The following is a 25,801-nucleotide window of genomic DNA, read 5'->3' as shown; positions in this document are numbered from 1 at the left end:
GAATTACATCTTTTTTTTTTTTTTTAAAGATTTTATTCATTTATTTGACAGGTAGAGATCACAAGTAGGCAGAGAGGCAGGCAGAGAGAGGGGGAAACAAGCTCCCAGCTGAGCAGAGAGCCCATTGCAGGGCTCGATCCCAGGACCCTGGGATCATGACCAGAGCCAAAGGCAGAGGCTTTAACGCAGAGCCACTCCTAGGTGCCCAATGAATTACATCTTTAACCACAGTTTTTCAAAAGGAAATTCATGTAGTGACCTCTATCAAAGTGGAGGGTATAATGCTGAGGACACAATGTTATATTTTAACTCAGCAAAGAATATATTAATTGCAGAAGGTTTAGATAATATGGTCTGATAAACTTTTAAGAAAGACTCTTAAAATGAATTCTTAACTGAATCCTTTTAAAAATCAAACATATCATATTTACCTTTGTGGGTATACAATCCAAAGTTTTGAATTCATTCATATATTCATCCAAAAACACTTTAAAAGTGTTGACCCAAACTCTGACTGGAGATTCACTCCAATCACGCTGCTCAAGCCTCATGGTCTTTTCCAGAATCTGTTCAAATAGTGCGTAGAGGTCTTTATATCGTATGCTTTTCCCATCATCTACCTAATAAGCAATAAGAGAAGACATGTAAGGTATAAAGAATTTATCTAAACACAGAAGATTGATTCAACTTGTATTGGGTAGTGTTAAGAACAAAGACTAGGACCCTTTCTAATGGGCGAGCCCATGAGGTCACACTGTATCTGTAAATGGTCACATTTTATCTGTAAATGCCCTCTCTACTGTGGAATGAATGTCTGCAGAATAAAAACTATTAAATTCTAGCAAAATACCTAACAGTTTAAACAATGTAACAATTTCAGAAAATCCTGGGAACTTCTCCACAAGCCTGGCTTTTAAACTATATTTAGCTATAAAGATTATTTGCATCCCACTTAATTACTTATCACCTCAGAAATGAAACTTGCTTAGATAGTTCCACTCTAAAATTGAAAGAATAAATATTTGAATCCTTGCCTAATAATACATTAGGTAACCATTATTTTATTTTTCCAAAGAAGAATGACATGTTCTGAATAACACTGTACTACTCGTAAAAGACTACATGGGATTACTTTTAACTTATTTAAATAAGGTCTGGAATTTTTGTGAGAGAAATAAGGGGGGGGGGTGTTTAACATGACCCAAAGTGTTATATATGTTTAGAACTGGTTTCTCCTTCACTTCCTCAAATAAGTTGAACATTTTTGATCTAGTGTTAGAAAACCACTATTGAGCTCTATTTCATAATTTTGGCACTTCTTATGTTACTTAAGCGTATTGTAGTACCCAACAACCTGAAGTCCCTAATCTAGGAAATACAGGTATGAAGCAGAGAAAGACATGAACATAATAAGCAGTTGCACAGTATTAGAAAAATACGGCCAACGTTATCTCTATGCAAAATTAGTCATTTGCCATAGTCTCATCACTACTCTTATTAGGGTCCTGAAATTCCTTTTTTTTTTCCCCAGTTTGATTACTCTTTTGTTTGTTTGTTTTTAATTTATTTTTTATTTATTTTCAGCATAACAGTATTCATTATTTTTTCACCACACCCAGTGCTCCTAGGGTCTTGAAATTCCTATTCTCTCAGACTGCATGGTTTATGTTTAAAAAAAAAAAAAAAAATTCTTATACTGAGAAAGAAAAAGTAGAGGATACACAAGAAAGTTCTCCTGATTTCTCTTTTCACAATGAATTATAGACTGAACAAAGAAAAATGAATACAAATTATTTTATAAAATATGAAAATTCATAGATTCTAGAGAGCAAAGCATTAATTATTATCTACTTTAGCAAGAAAATAAACTTTCTAAAACATGACCAAGGTCATATAAAATTGTAAGGTAAATCTGAAAGTCAAATAAACTGATATATAAATCAGTGAACATAAACTGCTCTAATTCCACTGGGGAAAAATGTACAATTCCACACATATGAAAATTAGAAGCTAAAGTCATTTAGGATTATGAGAAGTCAAAATAGTAGAAAGCCATAGAATCACTTTTATAATATGTGAATTTATCACCTTATAAGAAGATTCAACATCGTTAAGAGAGGGAAAAAAAAACAACTCAAGGAAACTGGAGGAAGGTATTAATCTGAGACCAGTCAGTATTCTTTTCCCTCCTATTCCTAAAACAGAAAGAAGGAATTTGAGAAATCTCTCATTGAACACAGCCTCCATACTATCTTCTACAGCATAGCCAAATTTTTCATATGTTAATTAGTGAATATCTTCTAACACATTCCAACTTACTGCCAAGGCAGACGAATAAAAGCTGAAGATATTCTGCCGAAATTCTTTCAAGGCTTTTTTAAATACAACATCCACTAATGTGTCTTTCTTGCTGTCTTCATTATCTAGATCATTCATCTGGGGGCCACAAAAAGAGTTTTGGTACATAATCAATTAAAAAGAGGTGAATACAACAGTGACACTGATTGGTTCTTCAACAATGACGGTCCTGATGGTCCTGAAAGTGCAAGCCCCTGTTATTACAGGACTTAGGTAAAAGCACGACTAGAGAGTCAACATTTTATTACTACCAGATGATTTCTAAGGTCCTTCTAACACTGGATTATTCTATCATTCTGTTACCAGAGCAAAAACTCCAAGTATGCAATGACAAGCCTCACCTTACCACATGGAATATAATGTGACAATTATGGTAACATGCAAGTCAACAGTAAAGTATAAAACCTTAAATCCTGCCCTTCCAGTCTGAGTAATGCATATCCTATTAGTTACACCTTTTCCATGAAGAATAGACCATCTAACTTACTGAAGCATATGTAAACTTGATCTCTAGGGGCCATATTCTGATAAAAAAAAGTATTCCATAGTCAAAGCCACTTATGGGCCTAACTCAGCATGCAGAGTGTACCTTTTTCAGAAGAAATTCATCCATACTTTTTAAATCACTGACACTTGCTATGATCTGGACAGAGTCATTTTGCCAGTGCATAGACTCCAAAGCCACACTGCTGATCTTCACACTTCGCTTCCGCTTTGCCTTTGGAGAAGGTTCTTTGTTCTCTTTAAACTCCTTCCGGCAACTACCAGGCAATTCTGGGCTCAAAGGAGGTGTCGGATGATACTGAACTAATTCTATAATTCAAGATAAAGTATCCAAAGAAAAATTTTTAGTGAAAATATTGAATTCTCCACATTCTTCTTTTTTAGTAAGTCACTGAAGGAAAAATATGTAACCAAAAAGCAAAGTATAACTAATGTTTGTGGTCAGGCAGTTAAACAATAAATACAGACTGCACAGTTGTACAGAAAATGCATTCTTAAATTACCACTTTTCAATGGAAAATGCTATTATGTCCCCCATGGGGCTAAGGTCTGACACTGAAAACCTGGGTGGAGGTATCTTAAAGAACTGAAGCCTGCATCTCAAATACCTCAGTCCCAAAGGAAGAAAAGGAAGAATATACGTAACCACCCTAGCACATTAAATGCTGACCATTAAGCCAGTCATAGCTTTACTATATTTGTTTGAATGAATATTCAACTATATATGAATCCAGCAAGCCAGTGAAATTTGATAATTATTATTTCATTACTAGGGTCTAAAGCCATAAATACTTCAGTGATATTATCTATAGTTATCGTGGCAACCTGTCTAGGGAGCTAGGAAAGTCAACTAGCTCACTTCTGGGTCTCTTTGGTATTTAGGATTTTCTTATACATCTCCCAAATAATTGTCCAAATTTCTCAAAGAATTCCTGGAATGCATTACATCTTAGTCTGTAATACTGGAAAGCACAACAAATCATCTCTGTTTACAACAGGGAAATGGATACATGTAAGCCCATCAAAATCTAGAACTATACTGGGCTTGCCAAAGCCCTACCTGGGGCTTGATAAATATGTTGGCCTCTTCTCATTTCACATAGCTATTTGTTTCCCCATACATATTCACCTGTCCATGCTATGTCCTCATTCCTTCTAAAAGCTAATTCTGATAATGAAGAAGAAAAGCAGCCTCCTACATGCTAAATGCTACCTCAGGCAGAAAGAAGACAAGCCCAATCTCAGATATCGCACCAGAATAAAAATTATAAAGATACAAAATATACATATATGCAAGTTAGTATCAATTGATTTTAATTCCATTATATAACAAAGGCATAGAAGTATCTAATAATTTAATTTAGCAAAGTAAATATTATAATAAAAGAAATAATGGTTACTAAAGAAATTATAACACTGTTTCAGTATTAAAAACAAGGGATAACTTAATAAATTACTACCCAAAGATGAATAAGAAGCTATAATCTCTCTCTTTCTATATATATATATCCTCATGAAGCAACACACAATGAAGTCTACTAATGATACATGCTTCAACTTAAGAGCTTTATGCTTCCTTCTTAAAAATAACCATGGAGAATAGAACTGTGAAAAATGAAAAACTTAGAATGATTACTATAAACCAGATTAGATATAGGAAATTGATCCTCTTAGTAATGCAATGGTAAGGATTTCCCAAATTTCCAAACTGAACTTGTAGTATTCACTTAATTTACTATTGATTTTTAACCCTATCAGTTTGCCAACTCATAGATGCAAAGCCACAAAAGACACAAAAACAGGGATCTAACTATAGGTCTACCATTTTTTTCTCTGACACATGGGTGCCTCTGCTTTGGCTCATTCATTCCTATGTGAAACTTGTTAATCTTATTCTCCTTTCCCCTTTGTGTTATCCTAGGTATGAGAAGTTTTGTTTATTTATTGTAACTGGACCTGCTCTATCTTTCCTTTAGAGATAACTTTCTTCCTAGATCTACTTTTTATTTTATTCACCTACCCACTGGTATTTCACCCACTCATTACCACACACCCACCTCTGATATTTATCCACCCGATTTACTGTTGAAGATAGCTGACATCTTTGCATAATGATTAAAAACTCTCATACATGCTTGTGCAAAGGGTTGAGGAAAATGGCATAATCACCTAATGCTGGAATTACTGGAATCCTTAGAGCATTAGTAATTCTAGCATTGAGAAAGGCCAGTTTTCTCAATAGATGAACTAACTACTGGGTATGTCCAAGTGCGTTATGATTGATGCCCCCCAAATTAAAATGACAGCTACAATTATAAAGTCAGTATAGTATACTGACTTGATACATAGTAGGTACTTAAAATATAGCACAGTGGTTAAGAATGTGGCCTCTGGAGCTAGGTTACCTAACTTCACATCTCAGCTTTGCCAACTACTGTGTATAAGGAGATAACTTCTCTGTGCTTCAGCTTTCTCATCTATAAACTGGGAATAATAATCATACGAACCCCCCAAAATTGTGATGAAAAATTAATACATACAACATGCTTAGTACAGAGTATTGCACATGCTAAGCACTTAGCTGCTATTATCTTAATTTCTAATAAAAATACGTATTTGTTAAGTGAATGAATGACAGCTAAATTTTTACACATTAGAAAACTGAGACTAAATGAAGATTCACTATCATTCTTAAAGTTGTTGCTTCACCATTTTGCACCACACTTCCTTGGAACTTCTACACAATGTAATTTTATAATTATCTTTTATTTAAGGAGAGATTTTCAACTCTGGTTCATTACACTATCTGGCCAACAGGATTGCCACTGCAAACACTAGAGGAATAAGAAAGAGTGAACAAATTATAAAGACAATCTCCATTCTTTGTCCATTTTTACCATCTGGAAACTGATGAGATAGAATCGTATCTGAGCCAGCAAGGAATCCCAAAACCTCTGACTGGGTGGCAGCTTTCACTTGGGTAGTCTTCTTCTCCCCTTGTTTCCCTTTGGCCCAGAATCTCATCTTAGCTCTCTGAGGTCTATTTTTAAAAATAAAGGTAAAAATGGAAATTAGTATGTTGCAGTGACAATATTTGCACATCACTTTGAGCTATATAAAGACCTTCATATGTGTTACTTCATTTAACCTTCACACTTAAGTTTAATCATATTTGATCTTCAAATTCACATTTAAATTTCAATCTGGGATGCCTGGGTGGCTCAGCTGGTTGGACAACTTCCTTTGGCTCGGGTCATGATCCCGGAGTCCCGGGATTGAGTCCCGCATCGGGCTCCCAGCTCCACGGGGAGTCTGCTTCTCCCTCTGACCTTCTCCTCGCTCATGCTCTCTCACTGTCTCTCTCTCAAATAAATAAATAAATAAATCTTAAAAAAAAAAAATTCAATCTGGAAGGGAGATGGTTTTCTCATCTTGAATACAAGAAATAGTAAGTCCCAGAGATGGTAAATAATTCCCCAAAATAAAATGGCTAAAAACCAGTGAAACTAGAATTCCAACTCAGGTTTTCTGATTCCTAAACTGCCATCTTTTCACTTCTTCTTTCCAGCTTGAACTTTGCATATAAATAACTTAACAACAAAGAAAATACTTTTTAAAACATCACCGATAGCCTATCACTCTAATACGTATTTGTTTACCTTTTTGGGAAGGAGTAATTTCCTTCCATTCCTTATCCTTAAGTATGCCCATTCTTATATCACTGTAATCACGATGAAGATATAATTTTAAATCTTCCCACTTACCATTATAACGATTTTAATGTGACTATTTTATATTTAGAGGTTACCAATATTATTTATTAACAAAGGCCACCATTTATTTGAGTTGTTATTTTGCTCCAGACACAAGTGCTTACATTGGCTACCTTAATTTATTTATAAAAACAAGTTTACTTTCAAACTACTATAACCATTATATACCTGGAAGCTTAAACATTAGGTAACTTTCCCAAAATTACAGTGAGTGACAAAGCTGAAAATGCCTAACTACCTTGCTATACGGCCTCACTTTTAGTGTTTATATATACTCTCCCCCAATAAATAAACCAAAAAACCACCTTAAGATAATAATGACAGCTCAAGTACCTGACCATATATCATGTATCCTAACCCTATACTAGGAGCTTATTTGTCCATTTGTTTTTTTCTTTGAATATGCACTCAGTCAATCAAAAAAACATGAGCATCTACCAGGAGCCAGGTACTATCCCTTTATGATATACCTTATTTTCATGCCTACTATGATAAGTAGCTTTTATTATCCTTATTTTTAACCATGAGCAAACTGAGGCTTGGAAGGCTGATAAAGCTGGAAGTTAAAATCAGGTCTATCTGGATTTGAAACCCACATCCTTTTTTTCATCATTCTTTTTAAAAAGCCTATTACTACACTTATACATCTCAAGAGTGTAAAGAAAAGTTATTCTAGGGGCACCTGGGTGGCTCAGTGGGTTAAGCCGCTGCCTTCGGCTCGGGTCATGATCTCAGGGTCCTGGGATCGAGTCCCGCATCGGGCTCTCTGCTCAGCAGGGAGTCTGCTTCCCTCTCTCTCTCTCTCTCTCTGCCTGCCTCTCCATCTACTTGTGATTTCTCTCTGTCAAATAAATAAATAAAATCTTAAAAAAAAAAAAAGAAAAGTTATTCTACAAAGGTTACTACAAATGACAGCATCGTTCTGCCATTCTCATTCCTTTTCTTTTATTTTTTTTAAGATTTTGTTTATTTCACAGAGAGAGACACAGCAAGAGAGGGAGAGAACACAAGCAGGGGAGAGTGGGAGAGGAAGAAGCAGGCTTCCTGCTGAGCAGGGAGCCCAACGTGAGGCTCAATCCCAGGACCCTGGGATCACAACCTGAGCCAAAGGCAGATGCTTCACCACTGAGCCACCCCGATGCCTGTCATTCCTTTTCTGCTCCCTGGAGGCAAGCCTGTTGAATTGATTTAACTGACTTTTTAATATTTACCATACTTACATTGCTGTCATACTTGCAAACACAAGTAATGATTAAGCATATTCCAAGACTACTGTTCTCCACCCTCCAAAAAAACAGGTGTACCCCCAAAAGAATCAAATGGTAATTTGATTTATCTCAATATATAGTATTTTCTTACAGTTACAGTCACTTTTATTATGCAAATAATATTCACAACTGAGGCATGCAGTTCCCTGCATCATCTGTTGTTTTCTAGAGTCAGTAAGTGTTTTGCTTTACATTTGCTCATTTATCTATGTACAATTCACCTTGAAATGTTTCCCTAGTTGTGTGCATCTCCTTTCAACATGTTCAAACAAAATACGTACTCCATTTCTTTAAGAAATCTCTCCCAGAGCTTTCCAACCTGCTCCATTGGCATGGTTTCCCTCAGTGCTAGTTGTACAACTTTCCATCATCATGGGAATTCCTTTTGTCTCTATTGTTTTATAATAAAATGTCTTTTAGTATGGGTCTGTCTCCATCCATTATAGTGGGCAATCACTGGGCCCTTTGAATCTGGAAACTCATGTCCTTCAGTTCTTTAAAACTTATTTGAATTACCTTATTAATGATCTGTCCTCCTTGTTTTCTTTGTTCTTTCTGGATCTCCCATTAGTGGCTCACTGGATCTCCTGAAGTGCTACTCTTATCTTTTTGTATTTAAATTCCAGTTAACATACAGTGTAATATTAGTTTCAGGTGAACAATATGGTGATTCAACACTTCCATACAACACCTGTTGCTCATCATAAGTGCACTCCTTCATCCCCACCACCTATTTCAACGATCCCCTACCTACCTCCCCTCTGCGACCCAACAGTTTTCTATAATTAAGAGTCTGTTTCTTAGTTTGTCTCTCTTCCTCTCTTTCTCCCCTTTGCTCATTTGTTCTCTTTCTTAAATTCAATATATGAGTCACATTTGTTTTTCTTGGACTCATTTTGCTTATTAGCATAGTATCTTCTAGCTCCATCCATGTCATTGCAAATGGCAGGATTTCATTCTTTTTTGATGGCTGAGTAATATTCCACTGTAAACACAAACACATACATACATACCACATCTTCTTTATCCATTTGTCAGTCTATGGACACTTAGGCTGTTTCCATAATTTGGCTATTATAGATAATGCTACTGTAAACATCAGGGTGTATGTATCCCTTCAAATCAATATTTTAGTAACCTTTGGGTAAATACCCAGTAGTGCAAATGCTGGGTTGCAGGGTAGTTCTATTTTTAACTTTTTTGATACTGTTTTCCAGAGTAGTTCCACCAGTCTCCATTTTCACTAACAGTGTTAAGAGAGTTCCCCCTTCTCCACATTCTCAGCAATCCTTGTTGCTTCCTATGTTGTTGATTTTAGCCTTTCTGACAGGTGTTAAGATATCTCACTGTAGCTTGATTTATATTTCCCTGTGATGAGTGATGCTGAGTATCTTTTCATGTATCTGTTGGCCATCTGTATATCTTCTTTGGAAAAATGTCTATTCATGTCTCCTGCCCATTTTTCAACTGGATTATTCATTTTTTGAGTGTTGAGTTTTATAAGTTCTTTATATATTTTAGATACTAACTCTTCATCAGATATGTAATTTGCAAGTACCTTATCTCAGAGAGAACTAAAAAATTCAGTGAAGTCAAAAGATATGAGATGCACAGAAATCTGTTGCATTTCTATATACCAGTAATGAAGCAGCAGAAAGAGAAATTAAGGAATCAATCCCATTTCCAGTTGCACTAAAACAATAAGCTACCTAGGAATAAACTTAATCAAAGAGGTGAAAAAAACTATATTCTATTCTGAAACTATAAAAAGAACTTATGAAAAAAAAAAAAAACTGAAGATGACACAAAGACATTCCATGCTCATGGATGGGAAGATCAAATATTATTAAATGTCTATACTACCTAAATCAATTTTCATATCTTTTCTTGTCTCTTCCATCTCTTTATCTTTTTGCTCAACCTTCTAAGGTATGTCCTCAACTTTCTTTTCAACTATTGTAGTTGTTTCTTCATGCTATCATACTTTTAATTAAGACTCTTTTTATAATGAATGTTTTTCTTTCATGCAGTTATATTTATTTATGCAGAAGGTCTGTTGATTAGTTTCACTTGTCTGTCTGGAAGTTTTCTTTCCCCTGCATAGTTCATTTCTTCCAAGTTTTAATATATCCATTAGTTTTAGTTTCTTTTGTAAGGTGTTTCTTCATATGTGGTAAAAACAGGGTTAAAAAACAAAACAAAACACTGTTTGGAAATTCAAGTATGCATTGGTGGAGCTTCCAAACTCGTTTTCCCTGTATGATTTTCTGGCTAGTCCATTTTGTAGGGAGAACCCTTGATACAAATATCTCTAGGTCTTCCCTTGGAAGTTGTACAAAAGTCCCAAAGACTTTTTGAACCAACTGCCTAGGGAAACATGAAATGTGGAAACTGAGTGGAAGAAAAAATTAGGGAAATCTTAACATTCAGTATGTAAACATTAAATAAATCTCCTTAATTCAAATATGTACCCAAATCCTCGAATGTATCAGAGAACCTCCAAGAACAGAGATCTTCTATTTTATCCTTTCCAGAGACTTAATCTCTACGTTTCTGCTAGGATTGGGGAAGATCAGTCAGCCAGATGTTTCTTACTCAGGTTTACCCAGTTGGTTTAGGATTCAGCTTTCTTCTACCTATTAAGACATTTAAAATTTGTCTATTTACTTTTTGGAGTCCACAGTTTTATTACAGTTGTCTCCAGTTGTCTGTTTGTTGTTGTTTGTCCTACATAAGTTTTGTCATTTTAGCAATTCTGGAGGAAGAAGTAGAAATTAAATTCATATATTTAGTCTGCTATCTCCAGACATTTATCTATTGTGCTACGGTGTATCTTTCTCCCACAAGTTGATCTCTAGCATAATCTGGTCTGGATTTGCATGATCATGGATTATGCCTCTACAGATATTGAGGAAATGGCCTTTAATAGGACCAGAAAGATTTCAGCGTCATCTTCGAGTGTTCAGTGAGGGTTCAACTGCCTTATACAACACAAATATAACAGACACAGATATTTACCTGACAAATAATAACTCCATATACTCTCTTAAAGGGAACAATTATTTCCTGAACGTCTTTTTTCCAGTTCCATTTGTAAAACATTTAACTCAGAACAGAAAACAAATCCAAAGCTGGGAAATATTTTCACTCTCAGCTGATTCAATCTCCATTCTTTTACAACAAAAAAACCACAGGTGATATAAGGATTTAAAGACTTTACCCAAATCACACTGCTAAATACATAGAAAGATAAAGCTCATCATGTAAATCTGAATTATCATGTGCCTGTCATATAGTAGGCACTTAATATTTGTTGAAAAATGAATTTAAAATGATACCTTATATCCGAATCTGAAGCTTTCTGCCTCACTGCCAATTTTGTAATCTCTCCTTGAGACATAGTCTTATGAAGCTTTGCTTCTTCATCAACTGAAGAAAATCGCTGTGACGTCTGTAATAATTACATATATGAAAGACTTTAAAGCCAAGTAACCATATAATACTGTAAATAAACTCAAGTTACAGAATTGAGAATTACATCTATTAAAAATACATAAAACTACGTTCATATTGTTCAGCCGCAATAAAATAAAAGAACCTACTAAAAATTTTATTAACTTCCTAGAATAATCTGATATAAAGAGAACTTGGGTCAATGAAATGCTGAACAGGACCTCCCAGAGTTCATGTTTTCTGACAACTTAACAATATCAAGTGGAAAGGTAAGAAAAAAGTCAAAGCCAACTAAACATACAGACAAAAGATTCAGAATCTGATAAATCTAGAGGATGAAGTACAGTCTTTCATGCGTCCTTTTATGTGTCCCTACAGGTAGTAATTACTTTTATGATATAATTTGCTACTATAGATTTTTATTATACCTAGTCAAGGATTTAAGAAAGGAAAAAAAACCACGAAGGATCAAACATTATCACCACTAATGGTCTAAACTATAAACAACTTACATGGCTTTATCAAACTAGGAACTGAATTTCAATGGGCAATTCTTGTTCCATTTATTTACAATGTGCCCCTTTAAGGAAAATCCCATTCAGAAGAGAAAATTTCTTGTTACCTATTCAAATCCTTTCCTAATATTTCATTTTTCTATAATTATAGTATCTTTTCTTTGGCCTTTTAGTCTGCTGCAACAGTGACCAGTTTTATCCTCATGCCAGAAACAACCAAAACCAAAAACAAAACAGAAACCCAGACAAAATAGTAAGAACAAAAAGTTATCATGATGATGGACAATTATTCTCAGGAGATGGGAAACAAAAGAAGTGAGTCCTTCATCTGCCCCAGCTTAGTACCTTGAGACAGTTTCCAAACTGTGACACAGAGAGAGGGTTCCAGGAGAACCCTGGCAGACTCTCTGAGTTGAACACATCAAGTTCAAAGTCCAGAGACTAGAGACTGAGAGAGAGAGAGAACTGAAGAGGAAAAAGATACACAAATAAAAAACTGTGGAGATCTTCAGAGGGTATTTAGCTGAGTACTAATCAACACTTCTATGTCAGACAACTACCCAACACCAGGCAAAGGACCACCTGAAAGGTTTAAAGGTAATAGTGCCCAGCACTTACCAAAAGCCAGTAACTGTGCTTGTGCCCAAGTCAGAACATATGACTTTATGATTCCCAGGGTACTGGGTGAAGTATATAGCAGGATCTTGCCTCAGTAGTCAAGAGTAAGTGCTAGTCAAAAATAAGCCCTAGGTGAAAAACTTCTGTTTGGACCTAACAAATCTTAAGTTTAATTCAATAAAAACTGTATATAAAGTGTAAAAAATGATTTTATTTACATATAAATATTAAAATGATTACTGCAGACTGATTAACAGATCTCTTCCCCTTGTTTCTTTCTTTCTCCCCACCCTGCCCTCCTACCCTTCTTCTTCTTCTTCTTCTTCTTCTTCGGTGGTGAGAGCACCTGAAATCTCTCTTAGAAAATTTCCAGCATTCAATACAATGAGACTAACAAATCCTTAGGAACAAACTCCTTCCATAATCAAGCTCTGAAATATTACTGGAACGTAACAGTCTCAAGAATATTAATCAGATACAAACGTATCCATAGTACCCAACAAGACAAAATCTACAATGCCAGGCATCCAATAATAAATAAGGAGGCATGCAAAGAAATAACAATATATTACTGACAAGGAGGAGAAAAAGTCAATCTATCTATAGTGACTCAAAACTGACACAAATATTGAGTACGAGGAGATCAGAGAACTAACTAAAGGGAAAGAACTTAAAATTGCATGTGATTCAAGGTGACATATTTTTAAAGGCACTGCTTCTGAGGAAAATTAAGGTAAAAAGGAACGAAGGGGTGCCTTTTAGAGATTGAGTAGTGAAGAAAAGAAGCAGAAGAGGAATATTTAGAATCTAACAAGGCAAAACAGAAGCAAAAAATGGAGGACACAACATTGCCTCCAACACACACACACACACACACACACAACTAACAGACTCCAAACAGGATGCCTGCAAAAAACCTTTTCATTTTTACACTGATACAAGAGGAAGCTCTTGAAATCAAGTTACTTATAAACTATCCCAAATGCACAACATGAATAAAGACAAAATCTACACAAGCTACAATAAGAAAACAAAGAAAATTAGAACCAAAACAACTTAGATGATAACCCATCTTCCACCAAACATACAGAAACCAAGCATGAAGCAGGAAACTGTAAAGTAAAAATGAATTAAATAACCTCATGAAACACCATAATGAATCAAAAATTAAAAAACTAAAAATAGAAACGAGCCCCCCCACCTCAATAAAAACCAGGAAGCAATGAAGGGAGTTGAGTGAACTCACGAAAGAAATAAAAAGATAGTGAAGAATAACTTAGAACATGCCCAAGGAAGAAAAAATGCAAATGCAGATTTAAAAGGCAGAAAGATAATAAACAAATAAAGATAATAAAGAATAGAAAGTATAAATGAGTAAAAAATCATCAGAAAGAACATGGTTGAGATGGAAGACAGAAAAAGAAGAAAAAAACTTATTTATTGGATTCCCTAAACAAGAAAAACAAAATAATGGGACACAGTATTTAAAACTGCAAAGTATGAAAGTGTTTCAAACATAAGGCAAAACCAGAATTTATATATATGAGGATATGCAAAAGAATATGTAAAATTATACATGCTGACAAATTATAAATAAAAGCCTAAAAAAAGAAGGGAGAGGGGAAGTAGAGACAAGAATAATTCATCAATAGTTGTGTCAAAATAGGTGAGAATTTAAAAATATTATTATAACTGACTAACTTGAGAATAATTGGTTAAATTAAAATACAGTAAATTAAGGCATTTTAAAAAGTCATATACAAATCAACAGAAAAAGAAACCCCCATATCAAAAGAAATTTTAAAAAGTGAAACAGCAAAAAAGTAACATAAAAACAGCAAATTTAACATAATACAAAATAACAACATAAGATTATTAAGAAAGATAATTGAGTCTGCATCTATCAGTTATATCAATAAATAGGAATAGGTTTAACTCATCTATAATGCAAAAATTTTTTAAATTTGGCTCACAAAGTAGGAACCAACTATACTGCATACAAACACACACCTAAAACAAAAGGATCCAGAAAGGCTAAAAGAAAAAGGATGAGAAAAAGTATTCCAGGCAAATGGAAATAATTAAGAAAGCACAGGCTGTGATATTATGATGTAAGTAGAATTCAAGCAAAAGCACTTAATGTAACAAAGTCACAATTCAGAAAGAAGAGGAAACTTTAAAATATTCTCTATACAAGACCGATCAAATGGTACAAAAAATAGTAAGGATACAGAAGACTCATAATCAGTAAGGAAGAGATTATGGTTATATACTGAAATTTTACATTCTGAATACAGAATATACTTACGTTAAAAACGCACATGGTACTTTCTCAAAAACTGACCACATATTAACAAAGAAAATGATGAGGAAATTTGATCATTATAAATAATCTTTTATCATAACATAGTTAAACCAGAAATTTTAAAAAGTTAAAAAATAAAAATGTCCTTCCTCTGAAAACAAAAAAATTTTTATTGAACAAGGTTTGGGCAAAAAATAATATAAACTGAAATTACCGATTTTCTCAAAAAATAATTAAAAACTTAACACACATTAGAATAAACAAGATACAACTAAAGTAATGGTCAGAAGAAAATTCACAGCCTTAAAAATCTGTATCAATAAAAATAACTCAAATAAATGAATTAAATTCTCCCACTTAAAAGGTAGAAAAATAAGAAATTTAGAAATAAGAATTTAGGAAAAACAAATTAAAAATAAGGAATTTTTTTAAAAATAAGGAAATAAGTAACAAAGGTAAAAGCAGAATTCAGTGGAGAATGGGGGGTAGGGGAAACTAGGGATAATAAATAAATCAAAACCCTATTATTTTGGAAAAAAGTAAAAACAGACAAGTGATTATCTAACTTAAAGAAAAAAAGGAAAAAACACAAATTTACAAAATATGAAATGACAGAAGGGAAATAACCATTGAAACAGAATTTTTAGAGAACATGAGACTAATTTCCAGACTTCAATGCAAATAAACCTGAAATTTAGATGAAATTAATAATTCCCTAAGAAAAAATTATTTACCAAAATTGGTTCTATTAGATAGAAAGCTTACAAGACTAATTTATCTATAAGAAATACAGTTAATTATCAAGGAATTCTGCCACAAAAAAGTCCCAGATGGTTTCACGGGGAAATTCTACCAAAGCTTTAAGTGCAGAAAGTTGTGATGCTATAAACCAACCCTAACCTTTTGGGGAAATAAAATACATATAAATATCAAGTGTAGGGGCACCTGGGTGGCTCTATCAGTTAAGCACCTGACTTCAGCTCAGGTCATAATCTCAGAGTCCTGGTTTAAGCCCAATGTTGAACTCCCCGCTCAGCAGTCTGCTTGTCTCTCTCCTTCTGCTTCTCCCCCTGCTTGTGCTCTTTCCCCCTCTCTCAAATAAATAAATAAAATATTTTTAAAAGAAATTAATTAATAATAAATAAATAGGTAGATAAATACTAAGTGTATGCAACAGTATAGCTGTTACATTGGGACTACCAATCCAAACCTTTTATGTCATAAACTCTGTTCAATATCAACCAGATTTCCAATTTGCAAGAACCATCTCAAAATTACTGGTACAGGTTCTAAAATTCTATAAACATCCTCTCCTGGCTTCCCCTTCCTGAGAAATTCCTAAGACCTAGTCAAAGTAGATTTTCCTTTACTTTCTGTAAAACAAGCTAAAAAACTTAAGTCTTGCTCAATCAACAGGTTTTTCTGGCAGTTTTTTGTGGAGTGAGCAGTGGAGAGAAGGAAAATTCAACACTGATAAGGATTGGAGAATATTTCAGATAATAACAAACACAAACAAGAACATAAGAAGTGACAGAAGTTTGGGGATAAAATGAGAAATTTTTCATACTGGAGATAAAGAAGACAAATTTTGGAGAGCTACTTGGGAGTCATGCCCATAGAGATGATTGTCCAGGGATAACAGAGGAAACTATAATGTTACCTATACCAATTCTACTAATAAGGAAAAGAAACGATGTGACTAACTCACTTACCATCCAAAATACTGAGAGACTAAAAAACTATATGAAAACCACCTTAAAAATATTATGTGGCAGAACATGTCATTATTCTTGAGTGAAAGCCAACAGAGTGGATGGAGGAACTGAGTGAGAGCAGCATCTGGAGATTGAAGTTATTCAAATGGCAGAATTAAAGGCAGAAAGTTAAAACAAAACACCAAAGTCACAAGGAAGGTAGCTACTACTCTTGTCTCTACTTCTCTTAGCAGGTAACAACTAATTAATGACTGATGAATCGAGGAAGTAATGCTTAGGGAATCCTCTTCAGGTAATTCATATAGGACTGTCTTTATCCCATTAGATCAGTTATTTCACAAATGGAAAGGTCAGATGGCTTCCTCCAAAACTGAGTAACACTCTTTTTAGCAAATGTCAGAGTTACAGGATCACTTTGTCCAGAAAAAAACCAGAAACAAAAATAAACACACACACACACACACACACACACACACACACAACCAAGTTTTTAAAAATCCATGTGCCTAGAAAATCAAGTGTATTTAAAATTCTAGAGATATTTGGATTTTATGACAATTCAGTAAATCCCATTTACAATCAATTAGTCTTTATCTTTACAATATCAGAGAACATTAGAACACAGCAAATTTTTAAGATAAACAAAGAGAAACACTTTAAACTGTTCCTACCCTTTCCACCCCCATCCCCAATAAGTATCTATCAGCATATTCTAGAAAGCAAAGCTTCTTCATGCAAGTGTCCACCAGAAACAAACACCACCACCTGTTCCTAAAATAGCTAGTGACGAAACAGAAGGACAGCAAGAGAGCTGGAGAAGAGACTATATTCACTGTGCAGGGAGGCAGAGTGCTCTACAACTACGGGCATGCAGTGACCGTCAAGCAGGTGAACAGAATCACAGGCAGAGGCTACCAGCTAGAACCCTTAAAGGGGTGAATGCTCCAAGCAGAAAGCCCAACTTCTGGTTCATCTCATTAAGAGTTTTCACAGTGAGGAAGAATTCTACCACCAAAAGGACTAAGGTTTGTAACAAAGAAAACTCTCAGGAACAAAACAGCAATTACAAAGGTTAAGTTCTTCCACGAATGAAAAATCTATGTATACTTTAGAGAATAATTTAAGTATGCTCCCCATCTACACTTAAAAAAGCAATACTTTTCATTAAATTAGTTGTTCCATAATATAATTTCATCTTTAACTACTAATCCTATGGCAAAGTATGTTTCATTATTTATAACTCAAAAACAGGGCACTTCCAAAATGGAGTTATTTTAACCTACACTGAAAAGAGGGCTTTGGCTCTAATTACATATCTTAATGGATATACAAATTATTTCCAATCTTTACAGTCCTACAGTTTAGCTCAAAGTAATGACTCATTTATCTAATTAGAGAACTTGTCATATTTTTTTTTATTTTTTCTTTTTCTTAGAATATCAATATTATCATTTAAAAACAGTATTTCTAACAGAAGATAAAGACAATAAGGATATTCTAGAAATTAGCAGAAAATTTAATTCTTTGGTCCTATTTAAATTGTTTAACAAACAGTTTAAAATAGTTCAAAGATAAAATACTTAATGACAAAAGAAGACAAACCGAGAACTTTCCTACCATAATGAACAGATACTAAAGAAGAACATTAGAAATCCAACTTCAGGATATGAATGGAAATAAAATGCATATATCACTCCACTTGATCAATGATAATGTTTGTATATGTAGTATAAATTAGACATACGGAGTCCCTATATTGTGTATTTTCCACGACAATTCCAAAATTCAAACATTTTATATCCATAAATACATTCACACTTGTCAAACTATATATTCCTAATTTTGGTTGAAAAATGATCATAAAGTTAAATTCTGAGTCAAATATTAAGACTAAGTGCAGCTTTATTCAAATATAACTCCAATGTTGTAATTTTTGATCAATACAAATTCATAATACATACAGCCTTCTACCTGGGTAGGTTGGTTCAGGAAAACATTTTTGGCATGGCTCATTAAATTTTTTAGAAAATCATGTTTATTTTCTAGTACTAAAAATGGGGGAGACAAAGCAAGTTTAAAGGCAAAAACAAAAAAAACAAAAAAAGGAAAAGGTATTTCCATTTCAGTTAAAAGCAACTAGACTATTAAACATGTAGCCTATTCACTAGACAAAGGATCAATTAGCAAACTATGGCCAAAATATCAAGTACAGCCTGCTGCCTGTTTTTGTAAGTAGTTTTACTGGAACAAAGCCTTGCCCGTTTGTTTTCTTATGTCTATGGCTGTTTTCACTCTACAGTGGCAAGTTAAATAGTTGCAACAGAAACTAAAGGATCCACAAAATCTAAAACATTTACTATCTGGTCCTTTACAGAAAAAAAGTGTGAAGGCCCCTAACTCTAGACCTTTTAAGATAGAATAGAAAATCTCTACCTTAGTGCTAAATTAAATAACCTTAATTTTCCCTAATTTATGATTTGACATACACTGTTAAAGTGTCCTTTATCTGAGTCCTAATAAATTAAAGTTTAGCTTTGTTGCTGTGTTCACTGAGGTTTCCCATGTACAAACCACTATACGAGGAAGAAGCTGTGAAGGTTAGCTTTAGATTAGCAAAGGCTATTCACTATTCCCATCAGATTTGTTTGGTGCCTATTTTTCTTATATTGCTGTAAAATTACCATTTCGGAGTCACTGTGAGAGGCCTGACCCAGGCTGGGTGCAGGCCCTAGCTCAGAGTGAGAAGCTTGGTCAAGGGAGAGAAGGGGCTCAATAATGTCATCGTAATCATCTTCCTCTGTATCCCCCTCCCCATCGGCAAAAGTACCTCTAGTCAAGAAATCGGAGCGCGTCCGCGCCATTCGAGCTTTCTTTTTATGGGCCGGTCTGGCAACCTGCTTGACCAAATGATAAAACAAATAACATAACAATGTTCTGTTTTGGTTTTTTTGGGAGATGATGCCAATGAAAGACAGAGAGGTCATGAATTTCTTGAAACATCCCTCCACCCCGCTTGCAGTGTCCTTTCTACAAGAAGTGACAGAGATAATCAAAAGCAATCTATATACATTACTCTGGACAAAGGACAAAAATGGAAGCCAAATCTACACTGTTCTCTATAGCCAAGGAAATCATCTTTCACCACCATGATATATCACCAAAGCCACTTGCATAAATTGCCTTTAGTAAGCAAAATCTTTTTTGTAAACATAATCTGGGATTTTAGTCAACATTCCTTCCCTGAAGTACACCTCCTTAAGTTTGTAACAGACTTAACTCATGGCTTCTTTCGAATAACACTTGGGAGTAACTGCATACATGAGGTCTTTTACCTAGAATAATGATTCCCAAAACAGGTGCATCTATTTTGCATAAAAGATAGATAAAATTAAATACTTACCTCTCCTTTGCCCGGCCCAGTTAACTTCACAGGTTTCCAATTTGGTTCATCTTGTTTACGGAGTTGAAGATTTCCACTGTTTAAGGCTTCCTTGCTGACACTAAGGATAATAAATAACAGGATTATAATTCAATTCTTAGCAGACATCCCATGGCAGCAGTCTTAAAGTACAGCATGAAATATAGCCTAACAAGACAAATCAAAGAATTCTAGCAAATTACATTAAATACTTCCAGACTTTATTCAATTTCCAAAACAATACATCCATTTTTTTCTGCTTCCCTAATTAATAGTATTATCAAGAACTGACATATGTGACTGGATTACTAGAGGCCTGTCCCTGTAATCACTGGGTATATTCCACTATGGCCTATGTTTAAGACTAGTAGCAGCAGAATTAGCTCAGGAAAACAAATGGATTTGATGATAAGGGAAAACATCACATCCCCAAACCTTATAGTCTTAGAAGGGACCTTTTATTCTAATCATTATAAAATACCTGATAAGTAGCTATAAGTGATATAGGTCCCATTACTTTGTTTTATACTGAGATGGTTCCTATTGGCTAGCAAATCTTCTGACACCCCTCTTCAGCTTTCATCTACTGTATTAGTTTTAAAACTTTGTTATACAGAACAAAATCAAAACTAGCAGGATAACAAATTGTTATCAAGTTAAAGGAGGTATGCCATACAGCGATATTACCTAGTGGAAACTTAATTTTGCTTGAATAACCACACAATGTGACTATTTTATCATTAAATTCTATGTAGAAATGGATATCTGATGAAAACGTGAATTGAACCCAAAACTTTCATGGTCCCAATTACCTATATTAACTCAGTAGCATGAGTTTTAAAATTTATCAATAACATATTGCTCATCTCTCCTTAGCAGAACTATAAGCTCACTAAGAATCATATCTTATCTTTTAGCGTACTGCTGGGTTTAAAGTAGACACTAACTTATTATACAAGTTAGCAGACTAATGGCTCTGTCATTCAAAATCTTCCACTTAATTTTTACAAATGAAGACCTAGCGGTTTTAAGAGGTTATCTTGTCCTTTGCTCTATGCAATGACTCCTAAAACAAACCTAAACAGATGGCAGTCTTTGCTAGCTAAAGGCTTCTCAGAGATCTCCCTTTTTGACCAAGGTATGATAAAGCCTAGCAATCCCAGGCTATCCTAAAAGATTCCCTTTTGTTAAAATCTCTTACCCAGCTGAGCCTATCTGCTTTGTTCTAAAGAGAAGGAAATAATAGGACCTTTGATGGTACCTGACAACCCTAGCCAAATTTTAAACTCACAGCATTTTCTTTAGATTTCTCCATGATTTCTCTTTTGTTCTCCTTCATTAAACAGATGAAGGCCACTATACACTTATTGTGGCACAGAAAGAACACTAACATTACTTCCTAATTATGAAACTCAAGTTCTATTCCCTGCGATTTCTCATATGCCACCTTGAACAAGTCATTTCACCTCTGCAGGCTTCAGTGATCTTATCTATAATACGTGCGAACTGGAAAAAATAACTGAGAAACACCAACATTTACGATTCTATAAAATGCATCGAGAAGATTTTAAGTATGAGTGTTACATAAGCTTTGACATAAACAATATATAATCATTTTGAAGATAAGTAGATCTTAATGGGGTAAAAGCAAACTAGATCAAGTAGCCCTAAGACTGTTTATCTTGGAAAATGATAAAAGACGTTTCCAAGAATTCACAAAAATATTAATGTTTTTGAAATCTGTAAGTACGCCTTCTATAGAACACATTCATGGATCCAACAGCTACACATACACATACAACACAAACACACACCTCCCATCATTAAACTTCATCAGAATCATAGAAAATAATATTTTTAACAACTTAACTGATGGGCTTATATATGCTACATAAGGTCTTTGAACTCTGGGGCAATCTCTAGATTTATGGGCAAGCATAGGACCTCAAGCTGTCATTTAACCCAACTGCATCTCATAATACCATATAAAAATCCCTAATGGAAAATACCAATGATCTCTTGCTTGTATTTACAAAGGGTCTATAAACTCTGTACATAATTTTAAAGACTGAAAGATTAAAAGCTCAAACTATAAGAGAGAAAAGGTTATTTTCCACAGTAAATGTGAAATTTAATTTTTTATCCCTAAGATATATACCCTCCTTTTACTTAAACATTGACATTTTCCCATAAGAACTGAGAGAATCCACTGTATACAAAGACTTAACACAAATTTCTTAAATTTTATCATCTTTGCTTTTATGTTCCACCTAAAAAGTGCTTTTCTCATGGTGACCACTAGTTAAAACTTAGAAGTATAAAGAACTTCCACTTACATAAGCCATCTGTTTAAGTAGTTAAACTCTTAGAAAGTAGAATGGCAGTTGCTAGGAGCTTCAAGTAAGGAGAAAGAAGTATAACTGTTTGATGGGTAATAAGAGTTTCTTTTGCAATATGAAAAAGTTCTAGAGATCCACTGCACAACAATATGCATATAGTTAACACTATTGTCTTATACAATTAAGAACAGTTAAGATGGTAAATTATATTTTTTGTGTTTCTTTACCACATAAAAATAGAATGAAATACTTAATTGAGACCATAAATAGGCTAAATGCCGGGACAAAGTACATTAACTTTAAAGCCTGACACTAGTAAGATTGGACTTGCCACCCCCCAGAGATCTAGAGCAACCAGCATTTGCTGAATGCCTACTATGTTTGTAGGCACTGTACTGCCCTTCACAAATGCTTTCTCACTTAAAGAGGAGGAACCAAAAAACTCTATCTGTGCTTATTAGTCAAAGATTTCTATGGTATAATTATATTCAATTTCAGGTAGCTGCTAGAGTCAACGATTAGGGAATTTTTTTTTTTTTTTTAACACAGAGAAAATGGCTAATTTCAGTAGCACCCATACAAATAGTTGAAGTAGATTAAGGAACCTTAATAAAATTCTCCAAAAAGTTTGCCATTTATATACATAAAATAAATAAGCATTTCACTTACAGGGAAATACTCATATTGTCCTTTGGTGTGAAGAAAATAACCCTAGTATTTCCATCTCTGGAGGAGTCATCAGATTTGTGGCTATAAGAATGAGTAGGTCTGTGGTGTTCTCTTTTTGAAATACGATTATTAGAAATTTTACTGGCTACATTCAGATGGGTGCACATTCTGTCTGTCTTGGATAATTCCTTGGTAGTAGCAGACTGGCATGGGCCTCCTTTCCTTTCAAAGAACAAGGTGACAGGTCGGTCCTTCTGGGGTGGGTGAGCAGGAAGGCTGTCTTTTGGAAGAAGAGCTGCATCTTTTACTGATACTGATGGAGGCCCTACTACATTGGGCTCTTCCTTATTTGGGGTATTCAGAATAAGGAGGGAAGATGGCCTCTCTGCTCTTTGCTCTGATGGATGGAAAGATGGTGCCAGGAAGGACTCCCCAGTTCTTGGCTTTTCAACTGTCTTGAAGGCTTTACGCTCCTTCTCTAAAATACCTGTCTGCTGACGAATCTGTTGCATCATCTCTCTTTCATTCTGCTGCTGCAACTGCTTTTGCCTTTCTTCCTTCTCAATGTTTAGCTTTTCTAACTTCTTCAGCACAGTATTAGAAGAATCTGTATTCAAAGATGTAACAACTTGATTTTCTCCTGGAAAGTGGTACTTTCTGGCTTCCCTGTTGATATCCGAAGTGAGAGCTGAAAGTGTTTCTTCACTTTCTAATAGCTTGTTTCTCTGGATACTTGTATCTAGTTGGGAACTTGTTTTCAGTGGGTCTTGTTGAGGAATATAAAAAAACGTAGGCAAACTATTTGAAATAAAGGGGTCTCTCAGCTGTGGCTTACAGGTAATAGATTCAGAACTGCAAACCAGTTTTTCCTTCATAGTCCCATTCTTCAAATAGACTGAGTCAGAAGATGCCCCCTTTTCAATCAAAGTATAGTTAGTCTCACCTGAGGCACTGATGGCATTGTTCTGTGAATCAAATTTTGGACTGCTGGATATTTTAGGTGACTGAAGCTGCAAGTCTCCTTCATCTAAAGTTATGGATTCCAGTTTGCTCTTCTGGCTTTCCTCACAACTCAGAAGTTCCAAGCTTTCTTGAGAGCTTTCACTGTCAGGTGTACCCTGTAGAGACTGAAGGGCTTCCGGCATCAGTTCTGTAGACCACCTACGTTCCTCAGAAGGAGACACGCCACCAAGAGAACGAACTTTCAACAATTCTAAACTAAATATAGCCTGCTCAAGTTCTCTCATTCTCCGACTTTCTCTTTTGGCCCGACCTACTTTTTTTTGGTGGAGATCCTCCAAGGACTTAGGTCTCTCTCTGACAATCACTTCTTCCTGCAAGTCTGCACCACTGTGGCTTCTGGCTCTCTCCTGTCGCTTGTTTGGGGACTCTTTCAAGCAGTCTGTTGAACTTTCTTGGCTAATTCGATTACTCTCTATCACAGACTTACATTCCTTTATAGCTTTAACTCTGTTATCAAAGGAACAATCCTCCCATTCTGAAGGGTCTGAACCCTGGATTTCCAGAGCTCCAGATGGCTCAGTATTTGCCAATCCAAGTTCTAGTTTTGTTTCTTTCAGTCTTTGTTCTTTTAAAACTTTAAACCTATAGAAAAACAGGGAAAAATGGGTTAGAGGTTATCTTCTACTTACTATTGGAGAAAATACATTTTACTGAGAATTTAAGAAATATATGTAAAGTTCCAGATTTTTCTTCTTAAGCTAACTTGGATGCACATTTCATAATTCCATTCCTATGAGTGAGATGATATTTTAAGATTATTAATTAATTAGTTAAATTATTAAGTGCATTATTTCTACTAGGATATTCTAGTCAAAACATAAATTAACTCAGAAGTAAAGCTATTTAAAAAATATCTTTAAGATAAACCTTAAAATGAAATTAAAGTTTCTAAAGGTAAAAACAACTGAATATTGCCTATTTTTAAAGATTCAACTGAATGTAAAAGTTAACTCTTAGCAGTTATAACCATAGATCATGTAGGTTTTCAATCCAATTTAATTCAATAAACATCTACTTGGCTTCTATTATAGACCACACAATGTGGGTTAAAACTGCTAGGAGTATAATAGCCTACTGGAGAAGACAAAATTATACATAACCAATTCTAATACAAGTTAGACAAGTGTTGGAGCAGAAGCAAAAAATATTTGAAAAGAAAGAAGGAGTAACTATCATGGCAACAAAGATTACCTTTGTCTTGCTCTGAATCCTCTACAAATTGATTGCAAAAGGATGATTTTGTTTCTTTGTTCTTGATACCTCTTACTTTCCCTGTAGCCTTTCCATCTTGCCTGAATGCAGAGAGCAGCCATATGTCTCCGTCTGTAATATTCCTTCCATCTCTGCTGGATGATGATAGTTGCAGTCCGGAGCTCCAAATACCTATGCCTCTCTAAGTGAGCACGCCAGGAGGCCTGGAGCAGAGTGGCTGCACTAGCCATAACTAAAACATCCTTCTGCACAGCTACACTTCTGACTTGCTTCTGATTTAGGTAATTCCTCCAGAATCGCTGTGGGGAAAACAATAAAAACTGCTGTCTTATCTTATGCCATATTTTCACAGAAAAAAAAATATTATGTCACAATTAAAGGTTAAGTGGCTAGAGTTAAATTGCACATGATTAAAATGGGGGGAAAAAAAGTTTTCCTTTTTGAGATATGCCTGACTAAAACAACTCTTCTAGAAAATACAACTTCAATGAAGTTAATTACAGAACTTAAAATAATTTAAATTTTTTTGATGCTTTAACAAATTACATTATCTTCTCATGCTACAGTTTGCCAATATTAATGGATTTAAGGTCAACATGCACATGTTTCAAAAATTAAGATTCTAAAGATT

At 34.6% G+C, this 25,801-nt stretch overlaps 1 protein-coding gene across 9 annotated transcripts in view; it reads right to left on the bottom strand.

Moving 5' to 3' along the window:
* Window positions 1-25,801, bottom strand: part of MYO9A (myosin IXA) — a 283,468-nt gene that overhangs the window by 86,290 nt on the left and 171,377 nt on the right. For 5 of the 9 annotated variants that reach the window (XM_045070457.1, XM_045070456.1, XM_045070459.1 and 2 more), the window contains 9 exons: window positions 25,150-25,469; window positions 22,936-24,540; window positions 19,910-20,009; window positions 19,191-19,406; window positions 11,242-11,354; window positions 5,760-5,902; window positions 2,948-3,171; window positions 2,320-2,436; window positions 432-620 (listed from right to left, as the gene is read on the bottom strand). In XM_045070457.1, the coding sequence (XP_044926392.1) occupies window positions 432-620; window positions 2,320-2,436; window positions 2,948-3,171; window positions 5,760-5,902; window positions 11,242-11,354; window positions 19,191-19,406; window positions 19,910-20,009; window positions 22,936-24,540; window positions 25,150-25,469 (3,027 nt within the window). The remainder of the gene's footprint in view (window positions 1-431; window positions 621-2,319; window positions 2,437-2,947; window positions 3,172-5,759; window positions 5,903-11,241; window positions 11,355-19,190; window positions 19,407-19,909; window positions 20,010-22,935; window positions 24,541-25,149; window positions 25,470-25,801) is intronic. The other 4 variants (XM_045070458.1, XM_045070460.1, XM_045070464.1 and 1 more) reach the window with 2 other exon arrangements.

This window comes from Mustela putorius, unplaced genomic scaffold (genome assembly GCF_011764305.1).
Source record: "Mustela putorius furo isolate JIRA1106 unplaced genomic scaffold, ASM1176430v1.1 tig00003972_pilon_pilon_pilon, whole genome shotgun sequence".
Lineage (NCBI taxonomy): Eukaryota > Metazoa > Chordata > Mammalia > Carnivora > Mustelidae > Mustela > Mustela putorius.
Note: the sequence above shows the minus strand (reverse complement) of the source record. Positions and strands in the feature narration are given on the sequence as shown.